The sequence below is a fragment of the Balaenoptera physalus genome (genome assembly GCF_965194825.1).
Source record: "Balaenoptera physalus genome assembly, chromosome: 9".
In the NCBI taxonomy this organism is placed as follows: Eukaryota; Metazoa; Chordata; class Mammalia; order Artiodactyla; family Balaenopteridae; genus Balaenoptera; species Balaenoptera physalus.
The window spans coordinates 9,080,823-9,107,545 of NC_138888.1; the positions used below are offsets into that span (position 1 = coordinate 9,080,823).

Sequence of the window (26,723 nt, forward strand, 5' to 3'; positions counted from 1 at the left end):
ACTGGCTTCATCACCACGAGGCGGAGGAAGGACCAGCACTTCGCTCAAGGCTGGGGCCCCACTAGGGGATGGATTCCCAGGAGCGAAGAACGCTCTCCCTCCCGAGACCCACCAATCCTGAAACGCTACCGCCAATCTACATTTTTTTCACAGGGTCTGAAACAATCTTTCATTACTGGTCTGAACACTGCCTTCTCCCTAACTGAATGAGTGACTATGTATATGTGTACGTCTCTGGGAAGCATGACACTTTATCACGTCTGGGACAAGAGGGAGAAGACTCCAAGTATCAGTGAGGGCGGATGCTGATGGGGGAGAAAGTTAAAAATCCTCTCCCTGGACCAGTCCTTCACAGGCTGAACATGCCCACAGTCCCAGGGAAGGGTAGAAACTGTCCAGCGTGTGCCTTTAGCCCATTAAGGGCACTCAGCCAGCCGTGTGAGCACAGCTGCCCGGAAGTCCCGCAGCAGGTGACCACGGGGAGTCTTTTCCTTCCACTATTCGCAACATATTCTCCTTTTAAAAAAAGAGGTTGGAGCAGGGGATGGGACACTGGGGAAGAGCCAGAGCCCTGAGTGGGCCAGTGCTGAGGGCTGACATTGGGGATGGCCAGCGTCGACACTAAACGCTTCTGCTCTGGGGGCTAAGACACACTGCAAGGGGTGAAGGAAGCTGGAACCTGAAATTATCCCCACCAAGGGTCTGAAACAATCTTTCATTACCGGTCCAAATGTTAAAAAACTCCGATGTCATCTACTCTAATCTAACATCACTGTGAGGCTTGGGGCCGGGGGTGAGGGCGGCAGGTTCACCTGAACTGAGAAAGGGCAGACCTTCTGCCTGAAATAAAAAAGACAGGGGCATGGATACCAGCCCAGTGCACTGGCCTTCACTATGGGCAGAGCTAATCCTTTCCCCACACAACTAAAGCTACGGGCTTTAATAACGTTAGGGATTTGAAACACCACAGATTAGGGTATAGGAATAGCACAGGATTTTTCATCTTCAGCTCTCCCTACTCTCACTAAGCAGCTAAGTCCCACGACACCCCAGGGACATGGAAACGGCCGTAAGTCTTGTTTTATGTCTCGGAAAACCTAAGCCAATGGCGCTTCATCAACCTGACCGGTGATTCTGCAGAAAGGGATGGCGGAGAGAAGACGGTCCGACCAAGAACAGAGATTAGGCCAGTTCTGCCTTGCACTTCCGCTGAGAGCCCTGCCCAGTAGGTGAGGGAGCCGTGCGCACGGCGGGCCTGTCCCTTCCCCTGCGGAGGGGTTCATTCTCCTTCCACACTCTCGTCCCCACGCAGCCCGCGAGCTACCTTGGGGCGGGGAGTAGTCATCGGAGTCGGTGTCACTCTCGCTGCTGTCCTCCACCAGGAAGGCGGGGTAGTTCCAAGACATGCTGAGGATGCCGTCTGACTCGTGCAGGAGGACGTGGGCCAGCATCCTGCCGTGGCAGTCCATGACGATCACCTGCCCGTCCGCCGTGCCAAACAGCACCTGCAACCAAGGACCAGGACTCGTGATGGACGGGGAGAAAGGTCTGTGGTTTCTGGCAAACCTCACCACCTTGACTTGTCCACCAGGACTAAAGAAAGAGACCAGGTAAGCAACTGAGGAAATACACAAAGCAGGAAGTGGCGGAAACTTAGCTGGCTATTACTGGAAGAATTTTAGTCCTCTATCAGTGAAATGTGACTAATGCTATAATAAATATATTCATTATGTTATGTGGACGTTTTCAAACACTGGCAAAATCACTGTTTCACCTTTTGTGGGTTGTTTTTCTTTGTTTTGTTTTTTTCGGTTGAAGGAGGAGGGCTAAGAAGAGGGTAATATTCTCTTATTTTTCTTAAAAAAAAAAAGCAGCAGCAGCAGAGGTTCATTGTTAAACATCTCTTAAAGAAAAACTTTAAGTGTATGTAAGCATGTTTGTCTCATGTTCTATTTCACTGAGACAAATAATGGTGTTGATGTATTTAAGTAATAATGTTATAATGAATTAATGGTATTAATACATTCATTAAGTGCTTACTTTGGGCTAAGCACTATTCTAACCAGTTTACCTCATTAACTGTCAAAACAATCCAGGGAGCTAAGTGCCAGCACTGCTGGTATGGAGCTGAGACACGCCTGACGCCTTGTGTGCTGAGGGCCGCTCCTAGGGGCCCCCCAGTCACCCGGCCCGCAGGCAGACACACGGCCAGGGCTAAAGCACAAGCAGGCAGAGGGAGACTGGACAGCGGTGGACGCCCTCCATCAGAGCGGCAGAGGGGCTGCTCACGGCTGCTCAAAGCCCCCCCGACGGGTGTCATCCCACTAGACGACCCCGAGGGGACCCTTGGGGCCTGGGAAGCAGGACCTCCCTGAGGAGTACACCGTGTTATCTCCTGCTTTGTGTGCTAGGCTCTGCAGTTTCTGCATCTGCCGGCATTGAAATCTTTGTATCTTTTGTGTCTAATGACATCTGTCTATCCACCAACAACTCATTGTGAGAACCATACCAGGATCTACACAAAGGGAAAGTTATTTAAGACTTTTAGGTCCATACTTCTTTTTGCTTTTTAGATTTTGACACTGAGCTCCTTGAGGGCCAAGACCATCCACAGCTGTACCCCTGGCACCTAACAGAGCTTTGGGTACAGTGGGCACTCAATAAGTATTTACTGTTACATGAATGAATTAAAGTCAGTGACAATCAAAAGGCAATTATCCTGATGATTATGAGAGATTAATTACAAGGGAAGATATATTTCATTTAAGCAGTAATACGCTCACAGAATTTACAGAGCTGTTTTAGATAAAACAATTGTTCATCAAATATTCCTTTAAACATGATCTACATTTTTAATGATTGGAAACTTAAAAAAAAAAGAAGCTAAAACAGTTTTCCCCCAGGGCCAGTGATGAATCATCATCGAACGCTGCTTAAAGGAAAAACAGATAAGACGTAATAGGAACACAGTAAAAATCATTTTAGAAAAAGTTGAATTCTTGGCTGCCAACAGAGAAAATAAACAGTATCCACCAGCATGTCCACAAAGACCTCATGCGACACGAGCAGAGAGAGGCAGACACTGGAGCGGTGGGTCAGAGCCACTGAAGCCCTGGTAGAGGCAGACACTGAATATGCTTCCTGAGCAGTTTGCAGTGAAGATAAATATGGAACGTGACCTCCTGTAACTTCAACTGAAATGTACAATTTACATATTTCAGAAGAAAAAGACGTGTGGGAACCCCACTGTAAGGCAACATCCCAGGAAGCAGGCTTTTCGTCTCCCCTTTGCACATCCTCACCCATTTGTTCAAGCACGTCTGAAGGGCAGCCCTGTACCATGGTGTACGTGAAGGGGTTATTTCATCACCTGTGACTTTGTTTCTCCTAAACGTAGCTCATTAGCAGGCAAGAGCAAACAATTATTCTTCTCAAGTACCCAGGACTAAAATGTATCAACCCCAAACAAGTTCCCAGACCCCTCCTGTTATGGCTCCCACAGTCTCCACTGGCACCATCACCACTATTCTCATATCTTACTGTGTGATTATTTGATTTGTCTGACTCCCGTGCTAGACTGTAAGCTTCTGAGGACATGGACTATGTCTTCTCTGATGGCTGCAATCTCCCCAGGGCCTGTCCTAGCAGATGACACATGGCAGGGTTTGTGAAGGGAAGGAGGAAATGAAGCATCTTTTGAGTAACACTCACAGTTTTCCATTTTGGGGAAGAACAGACACCATCTAATTCCTGAATAAAGGCCTGGTGGCTTAATGAGTTTTCAGTGTTCAACATCACACTAAAGCAAAAGAGGACAAAAAAAACCAGCCTCCAAATCCCCCATCGTGAATCGACTCCGACTACATCTCTCTTGAGAGATAATGCACTATTAAGATCAGAGAGAAGGAAAAAGGCAACCCTAACAGTCAGGTTGTCAAGCAGTGACGGAGGAAGTTACTCTGTTTTGGAACAAGTGTGTCAGATAACTGAAGAACACTGATATGACATAAAATCAGATTTTCAAAAATCTCCTCTATTACAAGTTCTTTTCATGCCTAATCACTTCCAATGAGCTAATAAAGCTTCTATGAGCCAAGGACTTCAAGAGAACAAGACAGAAAAGCCTAACAATAATAAATACACACACTGGCAAATGCATCCGTCTCTGCGGCTTCCACTCCCTAATTCTGGGGCTCTGGACAGAATGGTGCCGGCTCCTCTTTCCCAGGCTCTGTCTCCTCTTTTAGGCTTGGCCCCAGACCTCCTTCCCTTTCTAGGAGGTCAGAGTCACATCCACAGCCTCAAGGACCCCATTCAGGGCTGGCTTCCTGCCCAGGCCATTCCCCTAAGCTCCAGACTCACAGGTCCAACTGCCTGCCAGCCGCCTACCCCTGGATGTGTCGAAGGCCAGGCCCTTCAGAATCAACATGTCCCAGATGAGATTCATAACCTCACCCACCCCCTGACCCACACACACAGCAGGTCCTCTGCCAGCAAAGACTGCGGCTTTATCTCCAGTGTCCAGTATGGTGTCTGATACGTTACAGGTGCTCAGATGAGGCTTTTGGGACCCCCTACACAGAATTAACCTCACTCTAACCATGGCTCCCACAACACTCTGTTTTTGCATGTCTGCCTTTCCCATGAAGCCACGAGCTTGTTGAGGGCAGGTCTGCACCCGCAGCTTCTCCCACGCTGCCTGTCGCGAGCGGACGCTCAGTGACTATTGGCAAGCAAATTTCTGCCCGAAGCTGTGGCCTTTGCCCAAATTTTCCTACAAATGAAGCAACAACTTCTTTCCTTTCTTCTTTAAACTAAACCAGTGCCCAAATCCTCCCATAAAATTGGCCTCCAAAACACTTTCAGTTATGGATGATATGAATTTCTGTCTCATATTTTTCCTGCTGTTTTCTCTACTGGACTGCAGGCTTCACAGAGGGGCAGGGACAATGCTCCCTCTGTAACGGGTACACTATGGACCAAAGAAGGTGGTAGAAACCCGCTAGTCCTCAGGCCACACCAGTTCAACGGCGGTCCCTCAGGGACAGGGGACACTATTGCAGGGCAGTGTTTAATATCAATGCAATGTTTAAAAAAATTGTGGTATCCACATATAATCTCTCCATTTAAATGTACTCCATTCTAAACTATTTTTAGATGTAATTATTTTAAAATGTAACACAATTATCACCAGCAATTAAAAACAAACCAAGCCACAGACCAAAGGAGGTAGGAAGAAGACAGCAAATCATTCAAAAGATTTACATTTTGGAACCAGTGATGACATATATCACCAGTAATTTTACCTTTGGAGACTGGTATGCATCTAAATTCTCAAATAAAGACCATATTAGGAAATTTCAACTATAAAAATATGTGCTTCTACAACTGTTCACCTTTTTTGTAGTAGAATTTAACCAGTAGCATTGGAACTAGCTACAAAAGGAACTGACTTTGCCCCATTTATTTGCTTTTGTGATTAAAAGCTGGGGGGAGCAGACAACAAAGTGATTACAAATTCCTACTACAGGTAGGCCTTATTTTATTATACTTCGCAGATACTGTGTTTTTTACAAATTAAAGGTCTGTGGCCACCCTGTGCCAAGCAAGTGCCAGTTTCCCAACAGGATTTGCTCACTTTGTGTATCTGTGTCATATTTTAGTAATTCTCACAATATTTCAAACTTTTTCATTATTACATTTTTTTAGAGTGATCTGTGATCAGTGACCTTTGAGGTTACTATTGTCATTATTTTGGGGCATCACAAGCCACGTCCATATAAGATGGCGAACTTGACTGATTATTTAAATGGCAACAAAGGATCTAGAATATGACATAAACGTAGTTGATAAAGCAGGGTTCGAGAGAACTGACTCTGATTTTGAAAGAAGTTCTACTGTGCGCAGAATGCTATCAAACAGCACTGCATGCTACAGAGACATGGTCCATGAAAGGAAGAGTCAACTGATGGGGCAGACGGCACTGCTGTCTCACTTTTAAGAACTACCACAGGCACCCCAGCCTTAGCAGCCAGCAGCCACCAACACGGAGACAAGGCCCTCCACCAGCCAAAAGGTTATGACTCACTCAGATGATGGTTAGCATTTTTTTAGCAATAAAGTCTTTTTTAATTAGGGTATGTACATTGTTCTTTTAGACATAACGCTATTGCACACTTAACAGACCACGGTATAGTGTAAACATAACTTTTATATGCACTGGGAAACCTAAAAATTTGTGTGACTCCCTTTATTGCAGTGGTCTGGAACCAAGCCCACCACATCCCTGAGATACGCCTACGGTAACTTCAGCTCCGTTGGTGGCAAACGTCTAAATGCACTACTGTGGAGGGAGGAGTGAAGGGACAGGCAGTGATGCCCCTTTGCTCTTTAGAAGGAACCTTCTGTCCTGAGATGCCACCAAAGTAAAACTTTTGTTTTGAAAAGACCTCCCTGTTGGGTTTCAGAACACTAGCTTGTAAATGTGCTTCAAGGCTTTTGCAACTAAGGAAATAGTCATTGAAATCAGACAGTTGTAAAGGACAGAAATGCTCAGTTGATTAACAGAGTATTTCCCGGTTCAAAAAAAAAAAGATAAAATATAATTTCACAATTGACTATAACACGCATTTCTAAAACGGACATTTTAAGACTTATTCTGATAAATATGGGAAAGAAATCTCACCCAAAATATCTATAATAAAAATTTGTATCTTTGGTCTAAACATGTAATTTTGAAGTCATTTCATCTCCTCACTGCAGAATAACTGCTTATAAACTAACCCATAAAGATGAGAGACTACGCTAAGTTCAAAGATTTTCAGAGAAGGAGATATTCTATCTGCCTCAGGTACTGAATTTAATGTTAGATAATTCCCATTGCTAGAACATTCTTCCCCAAATCTTTCAGGCTCCATTTTAAAGTTTATTCGCCCTTTTAAGACACCTACGCATGATTTCTGGGGGTGGGGGGGGGAACAGAATGACTAGAGGACTAATTTAAAAACAGGATACCTCCAGAAGGATACACAGGTAACTGGAAACACCAATTACCTCTGGGGAACAGAAGTGCGTGGCTTGAGGATAGTGGGGAAAATGGAACTTTTCGTCATATATCCTTTTGAACATTTAGAATTATATACCATGTGAATATACTATTAAAATATATTTACTACATACACAGGGAATGAGGTAGAGAGAAAAGTTTCAGGAACATAGCTCCATATCAGATCTCTGGAGTGGGGTGAAAACACCCAGGCCACTTACCACGTGGTCCCTGGATTGGGAAGGAAGTGCTAGGTGACGCTGAAGTCTGCTTAACCTGTTTGGTGAACACAGTCTTAAATCTTCTGGGGAAACATCCTTTCCTTTGCAAAGAACTCAGAACTGGGAGTTGGCTGGCTAGGGGTCTGGTTCTACTTTGACTCTTAAATATGATGTAACTTCGAATTGATCATTTACCTTCCTGAGTATTTGTTCTCTTCTGTCATCTAAAAAAGGTATATTAGATGAGCTCTCAAATCCTTTCCTGTTTCAAAATGCTCTAAATCTTTGAAACATATCTAAATATATTTCTCATTATATGGAAATAGTAATTTCCTCCTGTGGCTACTAATAAACTTCTTCAACAAAAGGGTTCAGAGGAAACGATTTCCTGGTCTGAGGAGAGTGACAGTCTTCTGACTCAACGGTAGCTGTCAGGGTACACGGTGATGAGGGCAGACCCAACAGCACCTGTGACTGGTGTCAAAGATCAGTGAAGCCGGACACTAGTCAAGGAGGTAAGGACAGATTTTTACGCAGTAATCACTACTGCAGTGAGAAGGAGCTGAACTCAACTTCCACTAGTGCCGACATGACTGGGCATTTTAAAGGGAGAATGAGAGAGTAGCGAGGAGGGAGGCGGGGGCTAGAGCAGAGCCAGGGAAGTGGAAATTTTACCAAAAGTGGGAGGTGGGGACTGTCAATGTCATTAGGCCATCTGGGTTTTGCTAACTGGTGCTTAAGCAAGTTAAGGTCCAGAGACTGGGAGACAGGGGCCCTACTTTCAGGTGCTGTAATTCTTTTGGCAGCCTCGAGCTTTCCCAGGCAAGAACGTCGGGAGGCTGGAGTTGTCATCTTTAGCTACCCAGCCTTGCGTGGACAGAAAATATGCTAGTGTTTGTTCAAGACAGAGAGAGAGAGAGAATGAAACATTCGTGATGCGAATCTAGTTTGACAGGCCAAGGTTGAGGCCCAGTCAAGAAGAGGGTTCAGTGGGACCTGCCTAGAATTTAGTCAAGAGAGTGTCTGTCCCTCTTAGTGACACACATCACCTCCCTCTAAAGTGACACCAGGATGTATTCAATGCCAAGGGTAGGGCTGTCAGAGCAGCAAGGCATTCGAGGTTTAGGAATGCCAAAGGGAACCCTGGGAAGCTCAATCCTGTAGCGCAGCCATCCGGACAAAGACCGCCGTTCTTGAAAGGGCTCTGCGTCAGAACCAAGGCCCCTGCCATGCTGCGGTATTAATATAAGCATATGAAGAAAATATAACACTAAACTGACAAGAAATTGACTTTAAAATAATTTAGACTACCAATTTTAAAAAATACATATCTTTTTAAAAGAATTATGGTAAGAATACTTAATACTAGATCTACACTCATAAATTTTCAAGTGTACGATAGTTTTAAGTGTACAATATCGTTCACTATAGGCAAAACGCTGTGCAAGAGATCTCTAGAACTTGTTAATCTCGCATAACTGAAACTTTATAGCAACTGAACTGCAATTCCCTGTTCTCCCCTCCCTCGAGCCCTGGGCAACCACAATTTCACTCTCTGCTTCTATGTGTTTGATTATTTCAGATACCTCATACACGTGAGATCATGAAGTATTTGGACTTTAGTGACTGGATCATTTCACTTCGCAAAATGTCCTCAAGGTTTTTTCATATATTATTTAGCCTTCCTTTTTAAGACAGTATTTCACTGTATGTGTATATTTCATTATAAGAATATATGACATTTTCTTTATCTTTTCATTCACTGGTCGACATTTAGGTTGTTTCCACATCTTGGCTATGGTGAATAATGCTGCAATGAACATGGCTGTGCAAATACCTCCTTCAGACCCTGTTTTCAATTCTTTTGAATAAATAGCCACAAGCAGGATTGCTGGGTCATATGGTAGTTCTATTTTTAATTTTTTGAGGAACTTCCATATCTGCAACATTTTACATTCTCACTACAGTGTACAAGGGTTCCAGTTCCTCCAAATCCTTGCCAACACTTCTTTTTCTTTTTTTAAATAATAGCCATCCTAACAGGTATAAGGTGATATCGGACAGTGGTTTTGATTTGTATTTCCTGATGATTAGTCATGTTGAGCATCTTTCATATACTTGTTGGTCAATGTTAAGTATTCTTTGGAGAGATGTCTATTCAAGTCCTCTGCCCATTTTTTATTCTGGCTTTTCTCTTTGTTTTTTTATATTTTATTAATTTTTCATTATTTTTTATTTTTTTTTTGCTATTGAGTTGAAGGAGTTCTTTATATATTTTGGATACTAACTACTTATCACATATATGGTTTGCAAATATTTTCTCCCATTCCACAGGTTGCCTTTTCACTCTGTTAATTGTTTTCTATGCTGTGCAGAAACTTCTTAGTTTGATATAGCCCTACTTGGCTAATTTTGCTTTTGCGGCCTACGCTTTTGGGGTCATATCCAAGAAATCATTGCCAAGACCAATGTCATGAAGTGTCCCTTATGTTTTCTTCTCGGAGTTTTACAGTGTCAGATCCTGTGTTTAAATCTTTAATCCATTTTTGAGTTGATTTTTGTATATGGTATAAGGGTCCAATTTTATCCTTTTGCATGTGGATATCCAGTTTCCTAGAACCATTTATTGAAGAGACTACCCTTTCTTCATTGTATATTCTTGGCACCCTTGTTGAAGATCAGTTGACTACATAGGGGTTATATTTCTGTTCCACTGGTCTCTATGCCATTGGTGTTTATGCCAGTACCATAGTGTTTTATTTGGTATAGCATTGTAATGTATTTTGAAATCAGGAAGTGTGATTCCTTCAGCTTTGTTCTTTTTCACAACATTGTTTTGGTTAGTCTAGGACCTTTGTGGCTTCATCTGAATTTTAGAATTTTCTCCCTATCTCTGTATAAAATGCCATTGGGATTTTGATAAGGATTGCACTGAATCTGTAAACTGATTTGAGCAGTATGGACACTTTAACCATAATAAGTCTTCCCGTCCATGAACACAGGATGTCTTTCCATTTATTGGTGTCTTCTTTAATTTCTTTCCTCAATGTTTGATAGTTTTCAGTGTACAAGTCTTTCACCTCCTTGATCTAGTTTATTCCTAAGTATTTTATTCCTTTGGATGCAATTGTAAATGGGATTGTTTTCTTCATTTCCTTTTCAGATAGTTCATTGTTAGTATATAAAAATGCAACTGATTTCTGTACACTGATTTTTGGATCCTGCAATTTTACTGAATTCATTTATTCTAACAGTTTTTTTGTGTACGTGTAGTCTTTAGGGTTTTCTACAGATAAGATTATGTCATGACTTCTATTTGAATGCCTTTTCTTTCTTTTTCTTGCCTAAGTGCCCTAAGACTTCTAGTATTTTGTCAAATAAAAGTGAAGAGAGCAGGTATCATCTTGTCCCTGATCGCAGAGCAAAACCTTTCAGTTTTTCACCACTGAGTATGATATTAGCTGTGGAATTTTCATATATGGTCTTCATTGTGTGGAATTAATTTCCTTCTATTCCTTGTGTACAGTTTTCTTATCATGAAACGGTGCTGGATTTTGTCAAATGCTTTTTTTCTCCATCTATTGAGAACACGGTGCTTACCCTATATTCTGTTAATGTGGTGTATCACATTAATTGACTTATATGTTGAACATCCTTGCATCCCAGGGATAAATCCCACTTGACTGTTGTGTAAGATCCTTTTAATGTGCTGTTTAATTCAGTTTGCTAGTATTTTGTGGAGGATTTTTGCATCTATGTTCATCAGGGATATTGGTCTGTAACTTTCTTTTCTTATAGTGTCTTTGTCTGGCTTTGGTACCAGGGTGATGGTGGCCAGATACTATAAAACTCTTAGAGGAACACATAGGCAGAACCCTCCTTGACATAAGGAGAATAATCACAGAAATATCTTTTTCGATTCATCTCCCAGAGTAATGGAATAAAAACAAAAACAAACAAATAAAACAAAAAATAAACTCAAAAGCTTTTGCACAGCAAAGGAAACCACAAACAAGACAAAAAGACAACCCACAGAATGGGAGAAAATATTCGCAAATGACGCTACCAACAAGGGATTAGTCTCCAAAATTTACAAACAGCGCGTGCAGCTCAATATCCAAAAAACAAACAACCCAGTCAAAAAATGGGCAGAAGACCTAAATAGACATTTCTTCAAAGAAGACATACAGATGGCCAAGAGGCACATGAAAAGATGCTCAGCATCGCTAATTATTAGAGAAATGCAAATCAGAACTACAATGAGGTATCACCTCACACCAGTCAGAATGGGCATCATCAAAAAAACTACAAACAATAAATGCTGGAGAGGGTGTGGAAAAAAGGGAACCCTCCTACACTGTTGGTGGGAATGTAAATTGGTACAGCCCCTATGGAGAACAGTATGGAGGTTCCTTAAAAAACTAAAAATAGAGCTACTATATGATCCAGCAATCCCACTCCTGGGCATATTATCTGGAGAAAAACATGGTTTGAAAGGATACATGCACCTCAAAGTTCACTGCAGCACCGTTTACAATAGCCAAGACTGAAAAAGAAAAAAAAAAAAAAAAAAGATACAAATGAACTTATTTACGAAACAGAAACAGACTCACAGACTTAGATAATGAACTTATGGTTACCAGCACCGAAGGGTGGCGGGTGGGAGGGAAAGATTGGGAGTTTGGGATTGACATGCAGACAGTGCTATGTTAAAAAAAAAAATTAAGTTTACTAAAGTAAAAAAAAAAATTCTTTTTACCCATTTTTGTTTCTTTCCTCACATAAAAATAGCAAACAGTATGCGACACACTATACTATGTATACAATTATTATTAAAATAAACCTGATATGGTATTTAAAATTAAAAATATAAACACGTCTGTTAGGTCCACTTGGTGTACAGTGTTGTTAAAGTTCACTGTTTCTCTATGGATTTTCTGTCTGGTTGTTCTATCCAGTATTGACAGTGGAGTAGGGAAGTCTCCTACCGTTACTGTATTGCTGTCTATTTCTCCTTTCAGTTCTGTCAATGTTTGCTTTACATAATAATTTAGTGTTTTATATATTTAGGTGCTCTAATGTTGTATGCATATGTATTTATAATTGTTACTTCTCACTGGTTAATTGACCCTTTTGCCTTTATGTTTTTCCTTATCTCTTGTGGCAGATCTTGACTTAACATCTATTCTGTCTGATATAATTAGAGTCACCCTTGTTCTCTTTTGGTTATCGTTTGCATGGAGTATCTTTTTCCATCCCTCCACTTTCACCCTATATATGATCTTAAATCTAAAGTGAGCCTCCTATAGGCAGCATATAGTTGTATCTTGTTTTTTTTTCATCCATTCAACTACTTTGTGTCTTTTTATTAGGGAGCTTAATCTATTTACATTTAAGAGTTTACATTTATTGATAGGGAAGGACTTATTACTGCCATTTTGTTAACTGTTTTCTGTCAGTCTTTTAGTTCCTCTGCCCCTCTTTTCCTCTCTTGCCGTCTTCCTTTGTGTTTCATTGATTTTTTTGTATTCAAATGCTTTGATTCCTTTCTCTTTTTCTTTTGCGTATCTTCTATAGGTATTTTCTTTGGTTACTATGGGGCTTACATAAAAGAAATTATAGTTACTCTACTTTTAATTCTCCCCTCCCACTGCATTTTAAGTTACTGATGTCACAATTTATATATTTTTATATTATGCATCCACTGACATAGTTTTATAATTATAGTTATTTTTAATAGTTGTCTTTTAACTTTTATTATAATTAAAAGTGATATATCCATCACCATTATAGTAACAAAATAGTCTGTATTTGTCTATACCTTTATTAGCAAGTTTTGTACTTTCATATTCTTGTTTATCATCCTTTCATTTCAACTTAAAGAACTCCCTTTAGCATTTCTTTCTTTTTTTTTAAACTCAGTTGCTTGCTTCTTTTTTTTTTTTTAAAGCATTATTCATTTTTATTTATTTATTTATTTATTTATTTTTGGCTGTGTTGGGTCTTCGTTTCTGTGCGAGGGCTTTCTCTAGTTGTGGCAAGTGGGGGCCACTCCTCATCACGGTGCGCGGGCCTCTCACTATCGCGGTCTCTCTTGTTGCAGAGCACAGGCTCCAGATGCGCAGGCTCAGTAGTTGTGGCTCACGGGCCTAGTTGCTCCGCGGCATGTGGGATCTTCCCAGACCAGGGCTCAAACCCGTGTCCCCTGCTTTAGCAGGCAGATTCTCAACCACTGCGCCACCAGGGAAGCCCTCTCCATCACTTTTTAAGTACAGTTTTGCAAGGTATAGCATTCTTAATTGGCAGGTTTTTTTTTCATTCAGCACTTTGAATATATAGTCACACCCCCTTCTGGACTGAAAGTGGTATGGCAGTTTCCTTACATGAGACAAGTTGCTTTTCTCTTGCTGATTTCAAAATTCTCTTTGCCTTTGGACTTTTGACAATTAGATTATAATGTACCTCAGTGTGGATTTCTGAGTTCATCTTATTGGGGATCCATGAGGAGCCCTGAATCTGGATGTCCATTTCATTCCCCAGATTTGGGAAGTTTTCAGCCACTATTTCTTTGAATAAGCAGTCTGCCCCTTTCTCTCTCTTTTCTTCTGAGACTGCCATAATACATATATCGGTCCATGCGATGGTACCCCACAAGCCCCTCAAGCTTTCTTCATGCTCTCACTCTTTTTTCCTCCTCTGACTAGATAATTTCCAATGACCCATCTTCAAGTTTCCTGATTCTTTCCACTGCTTCATCTAATCTGCTGCTGAAACCCTCCAGTGTATTCTTCATTTCAGTTGTTGTACACCTCAGCTACTTAATTTCTAATTTTTAAAAAACATCTGAAAGCCTCGCTTGGTTCATGCTTTGTTCTCTTGAACTCACTGAGCATCTTTATGACTGCTGTTTAGAATTCTGTCAGGTAAATTATATATCTCCATTTCATTGGGGTCAGTTTCTGGATATTTATCTTGCTAGTCCAAACCACTCTCTTTGTTCTTAGTGGCCCCAAGGTGTATAGAGTATGCTGGGTCCTGTCAGTGCTCTAAGTCAGAAGCCAGTCCCTTGGGCAGCCCTCAGGAAATCTGAACATTGGATACATGGTCCAACTCTCCCTGCCGCCCAACCCCCCACCCAAAGTAGAAGCTGGAATCTGGGGTTTTTTTTTACCAGCTCACTCTGTGTTGGGCCAGGAGGAGGGGCTGTGCTGAGTGATAGTTCAAACTGCCACCTCTGTTCTCAGTGGCCCCAGTGTTCAATCAGCCCTTTGAGACAGGTGAGACAGAAGCCAGTGACTTAGGCTACACCCAGGAAAAAAATCAGAATATTGGATGTATGATCCAGTTCTTTCCTTCTCTTCCCAGGGAGAAGCTGGAAGTTTTCTCCCAATCATATGGCACTTTGCCAGGGGTAGTGATTATGGCAAGAGGGTATCTCAAATTTTCCTATCAATTCTGATGTGGCTGGTTTCACACACACTTGGGGTGCAGAAGCCTCTCAACTGGTTTCTAGATTTCTCACAAAGGGAACTGGTCTGTGTATTGCTGATTTGGTGTGCCTGTTGAAGAAAGGAGGGTCCAGAGCTTGCTATTCTGCCATTCTCCTAACATCACTCTTACCCAACATATTCTTTAGAGGGTGTATTTAATAACAGCCATGGCACGCAAATAACTGCCTCCCATCTTTCATTCTTAACCTAAATTGCCAAATGTAAATTTCAAGAAAGATTTTCTATTTAGCATATTTTATAATTTATCTGTACTGAGTGTTCTATATAGTGATCCAACAATGATCTGAGTCTGGAGATAACAAAGGGCAATTTCATTTTTAAATGACTTAATTGCCAATGTCACTCAACCAAAATAGCACAAAATAGTACAGACACAGTAGTTTCACCTGTTTTCGCTAAAGAAATCTATTTTCTCCTATCAAGAGCTCAACAGAATATCCAGAACACACACGTACAAACAAAATCCAAAAAAATTTAAACAGTATCCATAGTAGTATAAAGATAGCCATAATGGGTGGGAGGCCATCTCCTGATTTCCTTTCCTATGTTTCCATTATTTTCCTTAATTGTTACTCACATCCTCCTTGCCTATTTTGGCAAGAAGCATTCCTATATATGTTCAGTTCAAGGCTTTAAATAAAGATGAGCTTCCCCTGTACAGTACTTTTTTAGTACATGCACCATTAAAAGTCATGGGAAAATCTAATGGGAAGAGAGGGAAGAGAATCACTTTTTCCACTGGTTTAGATTAAATCTGATTTCAAAGCTATGTTTCCACAAGCCACTAGGCAGGAGCTCTACTCCACAGGTCCTTTAACCTACTTACAGTTCACTCGCGACTGAGGGTCTTCAGAATAAGAATGGTTCACTGAGTTGTTACTCTAGTGAGTTTGTGGACTAAAAATAATCATAGTAATAAATAATTTGAGAACAAGAGCTTGTGTGAGAGATTTCCATGTTCTTCTCTCACGGTGTTAGCACAGTGGCTTTCAAGTCTTTGCAGGGAAGCTAAGACCTATACAGTTCCTGTAATTACTACCTAAAAGGACGAGATGCAGGCTCACTGGAGGAGGCGGGAGAAGCGCTGTGGGGGGCAGTCGGCTGAGTCACTCCAAAGCCAGCACTTACACAGCCAGCAGAGCAGAATATTTTCTTATGGGGAAGAAGAAACTCCTTGCAAATAACAAACTGTGACTCTTTTTATTTTGGTTTTGTTAAGTCTGACTTTTTTTCTATCAACGATCAGGCCTCATCTATGAGACAGTCATTTCCTGTACGTCAAATATCAGTAAATTACTTTTCATTTATAAAACTATGGTGGCAACATCACATTTTTAGCTGAGAAAGTAAAGATTTACATTGCTTTTCAAAGTTTCCTTTATAAACCATTTCCTATCTTACAGTGCAAGACAAAGAAAAACTTCAGAATGAACACGCATCTTCTTGATGTAACAGATGTCCTCCTTTAAAGCCATGGCTAATCCAAGCCCCAGACAAATCATTTACTTTAATCTGACAAGACCTTCTTCAAAGTAAAGATAAGAGGTGGTATGACAGATAACAGCACTGTGGTTATGGAAGGAAATCCCACATTTTGAAAAGATTTATATTGAAATAAGTATGGGTGAAAGGACATGCTATTTGGGATTTGCCTTAAATACAGCACAGAAAAAAAAAGAATAAAGGGATAAAATAGCAAATGTGGTAAAATATCTGGGTTCTTTATTTATTTTTGACGTGTTACTGAATTTTTTATAATCAAAGTTTTAAAATTTATAAAATTAAAAAACCCTACAGGGTCTTCCCTGGTGGCGCAGTGGTTTAGAGTCTGCCTGCCAATGCAGGGGACACGTGTTCGAGCCCTGGTCTGGGAAGATCCCACATGCCGCGGAGCAACAGGACGAGTGAGCCACAACTACTGAGCCTGCGTGTCTGGAGCCTGTGCTCCGCAACAAGAGAGGCCGCGACAGTGAGAGGCGCGCGCACTGCGATGAAGAGTGGCCCCCGCTTGCCGCAACTAGAGAAAGCCCTCGCACAGAAACGAAGACCCAACACAGCCAAAAATAAATAAATAAATTTCTTTTTAAAAAAAAAACCCTACAGAATCATTTATTACTTAAAATACTTCGAGGGAGTCAGCAAATCTACTTGAGTTCTATGTTGGTACTTCATAACCTTATATTTCAAAATTAAATGAATAATTACTCTTTTCAACCGACTAATGTGTTAAAGCTTTAAGCGTATATTAGTACCATAATAGCTCCTTTTTCACCAATTCATATCTCTGGAAAGATGCTGTATAGTAATGATTTAAATTTTTTTATTTTTAAAATTATTTGAACTAAATGAATTAATCCTGCACTGAAATATCCCCTTTAACGATCCTGCTACAACACTCAAGTCTTGACTCCAGTCTACTCCAAATGAGAAATAAAGGTCATGTTTCTCACGAAGCGTGTACATAACAACAGCTTTCATTTCGTAGATGTCACGGAGGCACAAAGGGTACTTTTAGTGATTTCTCTTGTTGTTGTCGTCCACATCACGGCACCGACTGCATTTAAAACTGTTGTAAAAACGCGGGTGGATCACTGATCACATCAGCAGACACCAGCCACTGGATCAGGAGGGACCACATTGTGTGAAAAACTTACTTTCAGCCGATGAGAGGAGGCTTGGGATCTACCATTTGTATCCAGAAGCAAAAAGAATAAACCTCTCTTCCTAGGTTAAAAACAACAAAAACAACAAAACAACACACAAGGATGGAGGCCAGAGGAGAAGATTTCACCCCACTCACATTTGCGTGTGCTAAGACTTGAAAATTGGAAAGTCTTCTCTTGGAGCTGTTTAAGACGTACCAACCCCAGACCCCTTCTAGTTTATTTGAAATCATAGCTTAAAGTGCCTAAGAAAATATTAGGTCTATTTAAGTATTTAAGACTTCCTTTTAAAAAGGTTTTAGTATTTAGTACCAGGTTTTAAGTTTTAGTATATAAACAAACATTACCTCTACTCGTGGAAAACTGAAGTCTGGACATCTAGCAAAAAGATGTATTAGGTGAAGAATTCTCATTTCACACCAAACTGCCTTCTAAACGAGAGCAATTTCTACAGAATATTCTTTTAAACAGGAAAGATTTCCTTACATGGATACTTAAAGTATAATTATGATTACAAAAACTCAGTTCACCTACATTTTAAAATCTAGTATACAAAGTGAAGAATACCTGTATTTCTTTAGGACTATTAACATCAGTAGCAAACACTTAAATATTCCAGCTATGTGACAAATGTTTGTTTCCTAACAGAACATTCCAAAGGAGAGACCACTGGTTATTCATTATAATTGAAGGTCAAGCATAATATGTGTCTGCTGATATAATAGGTTTCACTTGTAAGACTGTGTCTGTAAATCCTTTGGAGCAGAAAATTTGTTTTCATAGTCTACTTCTCTCTCTTCTATTGTATAGGATCGTTCTCCTGTTTTTGAAGTTCATCATCATCACACAATAACCTCTGCTGTATAATTTAATCATAGTTTGTATCTGTCATCGTCTGGATGAACTCTACAAAGTAATTATCAGTACTTCCAAATTTTATGAAGAACAAGTATTTGCCTTTATGATTTTTAAAAATATTGACCTGTGTCCTCATTAAAGGAAAAGAGCCTTAAAGTGTCCCTCCTATGGCTATAGACTTCCTGAATGGAATTCCAGGATGTTCATCATGAATTTTTATCGGGAATGATGTCACCAAGCTGGTGAAATCGTCGTTCCTGACTTTGCTCCCCTGCACAAGAAGAATAACTAATAACTATTCACCATACCACTGAGAGAATCCTAGTGAGGCTAAGTACCCCCCTGCACCATGGAGACCAAGGTCTGCAATATGGTAACAGTGGTGCACAATTCACTTACAACTAAAGTTTAAAAAATGAATGTATGTCATAGGCACACTGGGGAAAGAGGAGAATTTCAGAATATTGACACTGAAAAGTCTGTTGGCTCAGGATAAAAAAATTCTCATTACTGTAAAGAAGAGATGGAAGAGGGAGAAAAAGAGGGGCCAGATATGACATAGGAAGAAAAAAGGAAAACAATCTTAGGGCAGGGTGGTCTGTGAAGATGCCATCAATCCTAACCCGCCGTCCCCAGGCAGCACTGCAGGGACACCATGCCAGGAAATGGAAACGTGGAATCTTGCAAAGGCCTTCATCCAAGGAAACCACGCGGATTTTCTTGGTACTATATCCTAGTAGCTAATAATTGTCACTGAGTTGAATTTTCTATACCGTGGATCAAGATGAAGCTGGCAATTCGTACTCAGAAACTGTTTCTGGATTTGAGCAGGAAGAAGAACTCAGCTATTAGGGTCCTCCCTCAAACTGCTTTCTAAAGGAGGGGTAACCACACAGCCTAAAAAATTAAGGAAAAAACCAACCTCGCCCCACCCCACCCCCAAATCCAACCAGCCTTAACTAATGAAAGATTCCACACAAGTATCAGGAGGTGTGAAAATCCAAAAAATTAGACTTTTCTGTATGAAACAGTTATGAATGAAAAACTAATGCTGGGTCCTCCCAGGACAGCCTATGTGGGCTAAACCAAGAATTCCTCTCATGACTGTGTGGTACCTGAGGACGGGAGGAAATATGGCAATTCCTTAGGCGAGGCCAAGGACTTAATCATCACCAGGCGGAGAGGAGGGGGAGGCCGGCGCTTCCAGAGAAAGCATTCTTCCCGCACTCACTGCATGACTGCACTACTGCAGCACAGGGAACAATGAGGCGTGGCCCCTGCCCTCACATCTGGTAAGAAAGAAAATATGCAGCCAACAGTTACAACACAATGTGGAAAACGTTACAAAATGTGCTCTTGGTACACAGGAGGTGCTCCTGGAACACTCCAGAGAGAGTCTAATTAGCTCTGCCTGGGCTGGAGTGGAGGAAGGTGGCAGGCAGCAGACCGTACAGAGGAGGTGATGTTTGAGTTGACCCTTCAAGGATGACCGGAAATTGACTGGGCAGACAAGGGGCAAGGGCAGAAGGAACAGCATGCTCGAAAGTAGGAAAGCAATGTGAGCACAGGAAATCAAACTAGTCCACTAGGGCGAGTGTGAAGGTGTGAAGGGGAGAGCGGGGGCAGAGAGAAGCCTAGAAAGGTACGAGGGGTTGCGTGATGGACTGAACACCTTCCCGAACCCCACTCAATTGAGGGTAATGAGCGTGAAACTCTAACAGAGAACTGGAGAGAAGAGGTCAGCGGAGAGAAGAGGTCAGCAGACAGAGAAGTCAACACTTAGAAACTGACAGCACATGGGCACGTGGTAAGTGAGAGAGCAGACCAGAGCGAGCTGAAGCCCAAAGCTACATCAGGGAACACAAGAGTAAGCTGATTAGGGTCACCTTCCCAGAGTGGACTGGTTGGAAGTCTTGAAAAGTAATGGTTAGCTCTCCGCATCTCCTCTCCTACCCAGGCAGGCGGGTACGCATCTCACTCTCTGTGAAGGGGCTGAACAGAAGGCCAGACACAGCTCAGGGGCCTAGGGTGAAAAACCCAGCAACTAAATGCTAAAAGCGGACCCACTTCAGCCACCAGGTAAGGCCCACAGGCAGCCAGCCTCCAACCCTGCCACGGCCAGGAAGAAGATGGCTCAAAGACAGACTCTGATGTCCAGATGGGTCTTCCAAGCAGAAGGACAGGTCCACTCATTACCCCATTCCACAGGCTTCCAGGTACTTTTTAGTATCCACCTCTTAAATATGAGCAGACAACCAAGGATCACCAGACATTTGAGAAAAGCATCTAATATGAAAAAGAGAAGCCAAAACAAAACCAGAAAGAACCTGGAGGAGAAAGACAATGAAGGATACAAAAGAATACTTCAAAACTTCTAATCAATATCCTCACGTTGTTTTGTTCTCCATGAGGTAAGAATAAAATGATTTTTTTAAAAAAAAGAACAATCAGAAAACAAAACAAAAAGAGCTCCTAATAATTAAAAATGTGATAGCATTAATTTTTTAAAAGTCAAAGAAAACTTGGAGGATATAGCTCAGGACATCACCCAGAAAACAAGATTAGGCAAAGAAAAGAAACAGGAAGAAAAAAGATATTAAAATCAAATCATCAACCTAAAAGAACGTCATCTGAATAATAAGATTTCCAGAAAGAGAAAAGAAAATATCACAGAACTAAGACAAGTCCTTGGAGGCGAAGGACAAGTTGGAAAATGACCACCATGTCCCAGCCACACAGGTGAGAGAGACAAAGCACAGCATCTTGAAACATACAACACCCTGAAAACACGTTCCACCAAAATGAGGGGACAAACCACACAAATAAAGGTGCTCGCCCCAGAAACAGGGGGAGATGAGGGAACAGGTGCTCAGGATGCCAGGTGTGCTGCAGGCCAAGAGCAACCGGTTCAGGCCGGAGCAGGCGGCTGAGGGCCCAGGGAGGGACAGCGCCAGGAGACAAGTGAGTCGGATGTGCCACTTGGGGCGGTGGAACATTTCAGAGGAGATTTTCCATGTTTTGGAGAGCACAGGGATTAATCTGTGACTGGTACACAGAAAACTAAGGAAATAAATAAGGCAACCTTGCTAATTCTGGAAAAAGCAAATGACCGCATGAGGGAGGCAATGCTATCCTGGTTCTTCCGTGTGCGAGTCGTGCCTTCAGCGAGAAGACAGAGCACACTGGGAGGATGGGAGGTGGGGGGCGGGCAGCCGCGGAAGGGGGCCTTCTGAGAGAGCCAAGGCCTCATCTCCCACGTGCAAAGTCAGCAGAGAATACCTGAGTCCAAAGAAAGATCGAGATCTGGCACATAAGCGCGTAACTCAGAAATGCGGAGGGAACACAAGCAAAAGCGCAGACCCCAGGGAGCAGGAATCTGGGGGCGGGCGGGACGGCACAGGGGACTGAACGGTGCTTGTGCTCTGTGTTTTTTAAAAAATATTCATTATAAACCCAGTAGTACTATTTGACTTTTAAAAACTACAGCTCTTTAATAAAAATTAGTAAAAATAAATAGGAAAGGAAGTTAGAGAGGAAGCAGACTGCGCGGAGAGGGAGCAGATTCACATCCCAACGTCACATCTAAAACTAACGGAAGTGGAGCTGCCCCGGGCTCTGCTGGGCGCTCTCCGCCCCCCGCTCCCCGGGCCGTAGGCCACCCCCAGCCCCAGGAAGGCAGAGGCACACAACTCAGTGAGGAACACACACCGTGTGCAAGCCACTGCGGTAGCCAAGGGGAACCTTCGAGTGACTTCAAAGAGCTGAAGAGCCACTCACTCCCGCACGGGACATGAGCCAAGAAAAAGGCAGCGCAGTTGGCAGAAGCAGCCACCGGACACGACAGAAGGAAGCAGCCAAGGGACGCAGCTGCAGAAGAGGAGCGGTGGGAAGAACCTGGGCGCGCCCAAATCAACCAGCCCTACTCCAGCATTCTAGGCACGTGGAGCCCACCTACCCTCATTGACGTTAGTCTGAGCACAGTCACCTGCCACTTTTAAACACAAATAAATCAATTCCTGGCCCTGAAGTATTTAGGAAGTGGACTCAATGGGGTTTAGCGACTACGCAGAGGGTGCAGATAAGGAAGAGGGAAAGTCAAGCATGGTCCCCAGTCGGGGGCGTTAAGTGGTCAGCAATTAGAGGAGCAGGGCAGGGATGAGGACGGACCAGAGAGTGTGGACCACACGGGATTCCAGCGGGCTCTGCAGGCAGCCGGGGCTCAGTGTGAAGGACGAGAGGGAGACATGAGCATAGCACAGAGCTGGGGAGCCTGAGATGCACACGTGGCAGTGGAAGACATCGCCCCGCGGACAGGAAAAAAGGGGGAAGGCCAAGGTTGGAAGCCCAGAAAGGGTGGAAGGAGCACGGGAGTCTGAGGCGGCAGCGCCAGCACAGGGCAGCTGGGGAAGGCTTCCGGGAGCAGGCGAAGGGCGGCACTGGGAAGGGGAAGACGAGGCTGGAACAGGGGCTGCATCTGGCCAGCAGCGACCAGAGAGCACGAAGCCTGGACGTGTGGCCTGGGGCCGAAGGGGCTGAGCAGTGGGGCAGCAGCCAAGGGAAGCCGCGGGCTGCTTGGAGGACAGCCTTCACCCGAGGCAGGAGCCCAGAGAGAAGATGCTCCAAGACTCCGGGGGCCCAGGGGGCAGGCAACCTGAGTAGAAAGTGTGGGGAAGTGGCAAGAAAGGCCAGCAGGCCAGGACTGGGCTTAGTGGGAAGGACCACTGGCTCGGGGAGGGAGGCTGCAAACGCCGGGACTGAATGAGTCCTGTTTGATCAGGGGCTGCACTGACTGTGTGCAAACAGAAGTCGCTAATGTGCCTCATGTGCACATGGCTTTGACGCCCGAGATCCCTTAAAACGAATCCAAACACGGCTGGCACACCCAGACCATGCACGTGCCTCTCGTGGGAGCTGTGACAGAGAAGCGGCAACTGGGACAAGAATGGGACAAGGCCAGCGGCCCGAGAAGTCCTCTGCAGAACCCCTGGTCCCCACCGCAGAGGGCCGTTTCTGGGAGCTGCCTTCTTGGAGTTCTCCCAGGGAGGGCGGAAAGGCAAGGAGGGGGAGTTTTCTTCTTGTGCTCAGAACTTTAACCACAAAATCCTTCTCCACCTAACCCAAATGCATCAGATGTAAGTCTGAGGCTTTTTTCTCTGTCCTGCTCTTGCGGACACGGACACACCAGCTGCTCTCTCCTCCTGCGACAGCAGCGCTAACTCCCAGACACACGCTGGACCACGTGCCAGCATCTCCACCTTTCTTAACGGAGACACGTCTCATGTTCTCCACAGCCAGCTGGAAGGCTCTGACAGGGAACTGATACTCAGCTAAGACTCAAAGCGAGCTGCATGCATATTTGTAAATGTTCACGTCTGAAGAGGCACAGTGTTCACCCAGACCCCCCAGAAAAAAAGAGGAAAATATATGACAAACAGGAAAATGGCTAGATTTCAAACTCACTGCTTGTAAAACTGTACTGCTTACATTTTGAAGAGTTAACAGGAAGCAGCCTAAAATCCCGTTACGATCAGAACTGTCTCAAGATGTGAGGAGGTGTCCTGGAGGCTGTTTTACTCTACATCAAGGGCAGAAGGTTCTCCAGGAGAAGAGAAGAGATGTAGCCGGATTCTTGCAGCCCACACCTGAGACTGTCCCAATGTCAGAGCTCAGGGCATTAATTACATTACAAACATTATACTGTCTTCACACTCTTTTCTCATCAATAATTTTCAAACTAAGCAAAAGATATGAAAGAATGACAGAGACGGAGGGAGGAATGTCTCAGTTCAAACATGACCCATAGAGCGTCCCACACACCTTGCCCTGTGTTAAATTCCTCCAAGGTCTGCGATCTTTTTTTAAAAGGCAATGGAGCACTTTCCTCAAATGAAATCCCACCTGCTGGCCCTCAATACAGAACCATAAAAACAGCCATCCAGACAGAGGTGTGGGCCAGGAGCCCAACCATCTGCAAAGCTGCTTTGGGGTCCTGCCGACAGGCCTAGGGAACCCAGTCGAAGCTGCAGCCCACCTCGCTTCCGTCCCCCGCTCAACACCATGCTGTCTGCCACCTGGGCAACCATGTTGGACGCAGCACAAGGCGCTTGTGGGCCTGCCTCCTCCAGTGGCCCAAGGCCCTCAAAGGCAGGTGCTGCATCTCACACACTGTGTCCCCAGCCTCTCTGGGTCCCATGCCTGTCACACTCCAGGTATGCAGTCTGCTGGGGACACTGGCCAGCACAGCTCAGGGGGGACCGTGGCATGAGCCTCACGGATCCATCACTCCAGGTGAGGGAAGAATGGGAAGCCGAGACTCCCTCTGACACATTCTTAACTGCTTTCGCATCTGTTCCCTCATCCAATCATTACAAAAGCCCTGGGAATTAGGCAGGAAATAATTCACACCCCTTGTCACAGAGGAGGAAACTGGAGCAGGGAGAGGTTAAGTGTGTGTGCAGGGTCACTCACTGGGCCACAGCACGCATCTCTGAGCAGACTGCAGGGGCAGTAAAATCCTACAAAAATAAAATGCTGTAATAAATAAATCCAAGTGCTTCACACAGAAACACACATATGCTATTAGCTACTAAGATGCCTTTGGGGGATGGGGAGGGAAGAAACTCAGAGTTGAGACTAGTACCTCTTTGTAATTCTCATAATACTAATTTTGAGAAGAGAAAAAAATATTGAGCATTTTTACTTGAAAAAAAAATGGAAACATGAAATATATAGTGACAAGAAGTAAGCAATTCATTAAAAAAAAGAAAAATAAAAAAGGTTCCCAAAAAAGTTATGGTTTCATATTATACTGTTCGATTTTACCAAAATTAAACGGAAATCTCGAGTATAAAATGTTCTGGCATTTTATGGATTCTCCTGTACTTGGAAAACACAAGTTTTACATTTACAAAGGTTTTAACTAGTCAACCCTTATATTAAAAAATGAATTATCAATATATAATTTTATTAGGTTATTATACATCATTTTATCATGACCGTAAAATAGGCGCCTTAAAGAACAACTTGAAATTAGGTTTTAAAAATGACCCAGAGGCTCACCATAAAATAACCACCTACATGCGGCATTTTGATTAATTTCCTTCCAGTTCTTTTGACAATGTGGGTAGTTTCCTACGGTTGCTTTATGATGTAATCACACCACATACACCATTTCGTATCCTGGTTTTTCTCCTTAACATTATATCATAAGAGCTCTTTCAGATTATTACGTCATCTTTATAAGCACGATCTCTAATTTATTGAACTACTATATGATCCTTTAAGTGGTTATACCACAGTTTACATAACCAGTCTTCTATTTTCGTACCAGTAGGCTGTTGCCAAATTTTTACTATCATAAATAATGCTTTAATGACTACAACTTTTATTTTCTTCCCATTTTGTCTCTTTTAGATAAATTCCTAAAGCATATTACCAGGTCAAAGCAGATGATAATTTTCAAGAATTGCTTAAAAATTGTATCAAATCTTTGCCACCCCAAAGATCGAATGCATATTATTGCCAGCAATGAATGAAAATACTTATTTGATTAAACTGTTAACGAATGATCAATAAAATCATCGGTATCATTTTCTTTGTTATAAGTGAAAATATACCCTCTCACTATGCTATTTCGCATTTTTTCCCTGAGAATACATACTTTCCCACCATGATTACTGACTAGTTGAACTTCTTTTGTGAACGATTTATGTCCATTATCCATTTATCAATTGGCTATTTATGTAGATTTTAAAGTAAATTTGTATGAGTATTTTGTATAATTAAATTGTTAACTCAGTATTTACAGTATTGGTGGGGAATATTATTTCCCCAGTCTATTAACACATGAAATTTTGGTGTTAATTTTTACCTGGACAAGCTCAGTGTTCTTTCCCTTTGTCATTCTTTACCAGCCTTTGAGCCAGCTCTCCCTCCCCCGCCGCCACCCCACCGCGTTAGTACTTAACATTTTTCCCGCTCAGCTCAAGTAGTTTTAACATGACACATCACGTTCAATAGGCGTTACCTGTTGGTCATCGGGCGTCCATATGCCACATGTGATTTGACTTTCCAAGTTGATCTCAGATGACCAGTGTCTTTGTCCACTGACAGAACCAACCAGGACAAACCCATCTCGATATGAAATAAGTGCTTGAGTCCCATCGTGGCTCCACGTGAAATCACTCACCTTTGGGACACACAGATAAAAGGAGTCAATTTGTAATCTGAAAGGGAAAGCACTTTTATCAAAGACTAGACGTAGTCATTACCTTAGCCTTTGGCTAAGATCGAGATGGCCTTAAAGAGACGATACAATATGTTGTTGCATGTATTTTAACAATAACACATAAAACACATTATTTGAAAAGCATATGCCAGCGTGGAGGTGCTAAGTGCTTCACACATGGTAATTCATTAAGCCCAT

The 26,723-nt window shown here is 42.7% G+C and overlaps 1 protein-coding gene across 5 annotated transcripts in view; it reads right to left on the reverse strand.

Moving 5' to 3' along the window:
• TULP4 (TUB like protein 4) overlaps nucleotides 1–26,723 on the reverse strand; it is a 236,609-nt gene that overhangs the window by 40,584 nt on the left and 169,302 nt on the right. For all 5 annotated transcript variants that reach the window (XM_082475536.1, XM_082475533.1, XM_082475537.1 and 2 more), the window contains 2 exons: nucleotides 26,325–26,486; nucleotides 1,325–1,505 (listed from right to left, as the gene is read on the reverse strand). In XM_082475536.1, the coding sequence (XP_082331662.1) occupies nucleotides 1,325–1,469 (145 nt within the window). In that variant the 5' untranslated portion in view covers nucleotides 1,470–1,505; nucleotides 26,325–26,486. The remainder of the gene's footprint in view (nucleotides 1–1,324; nucleotides 1,506–26,324; nucleotides 26,487–26,723) is intronic.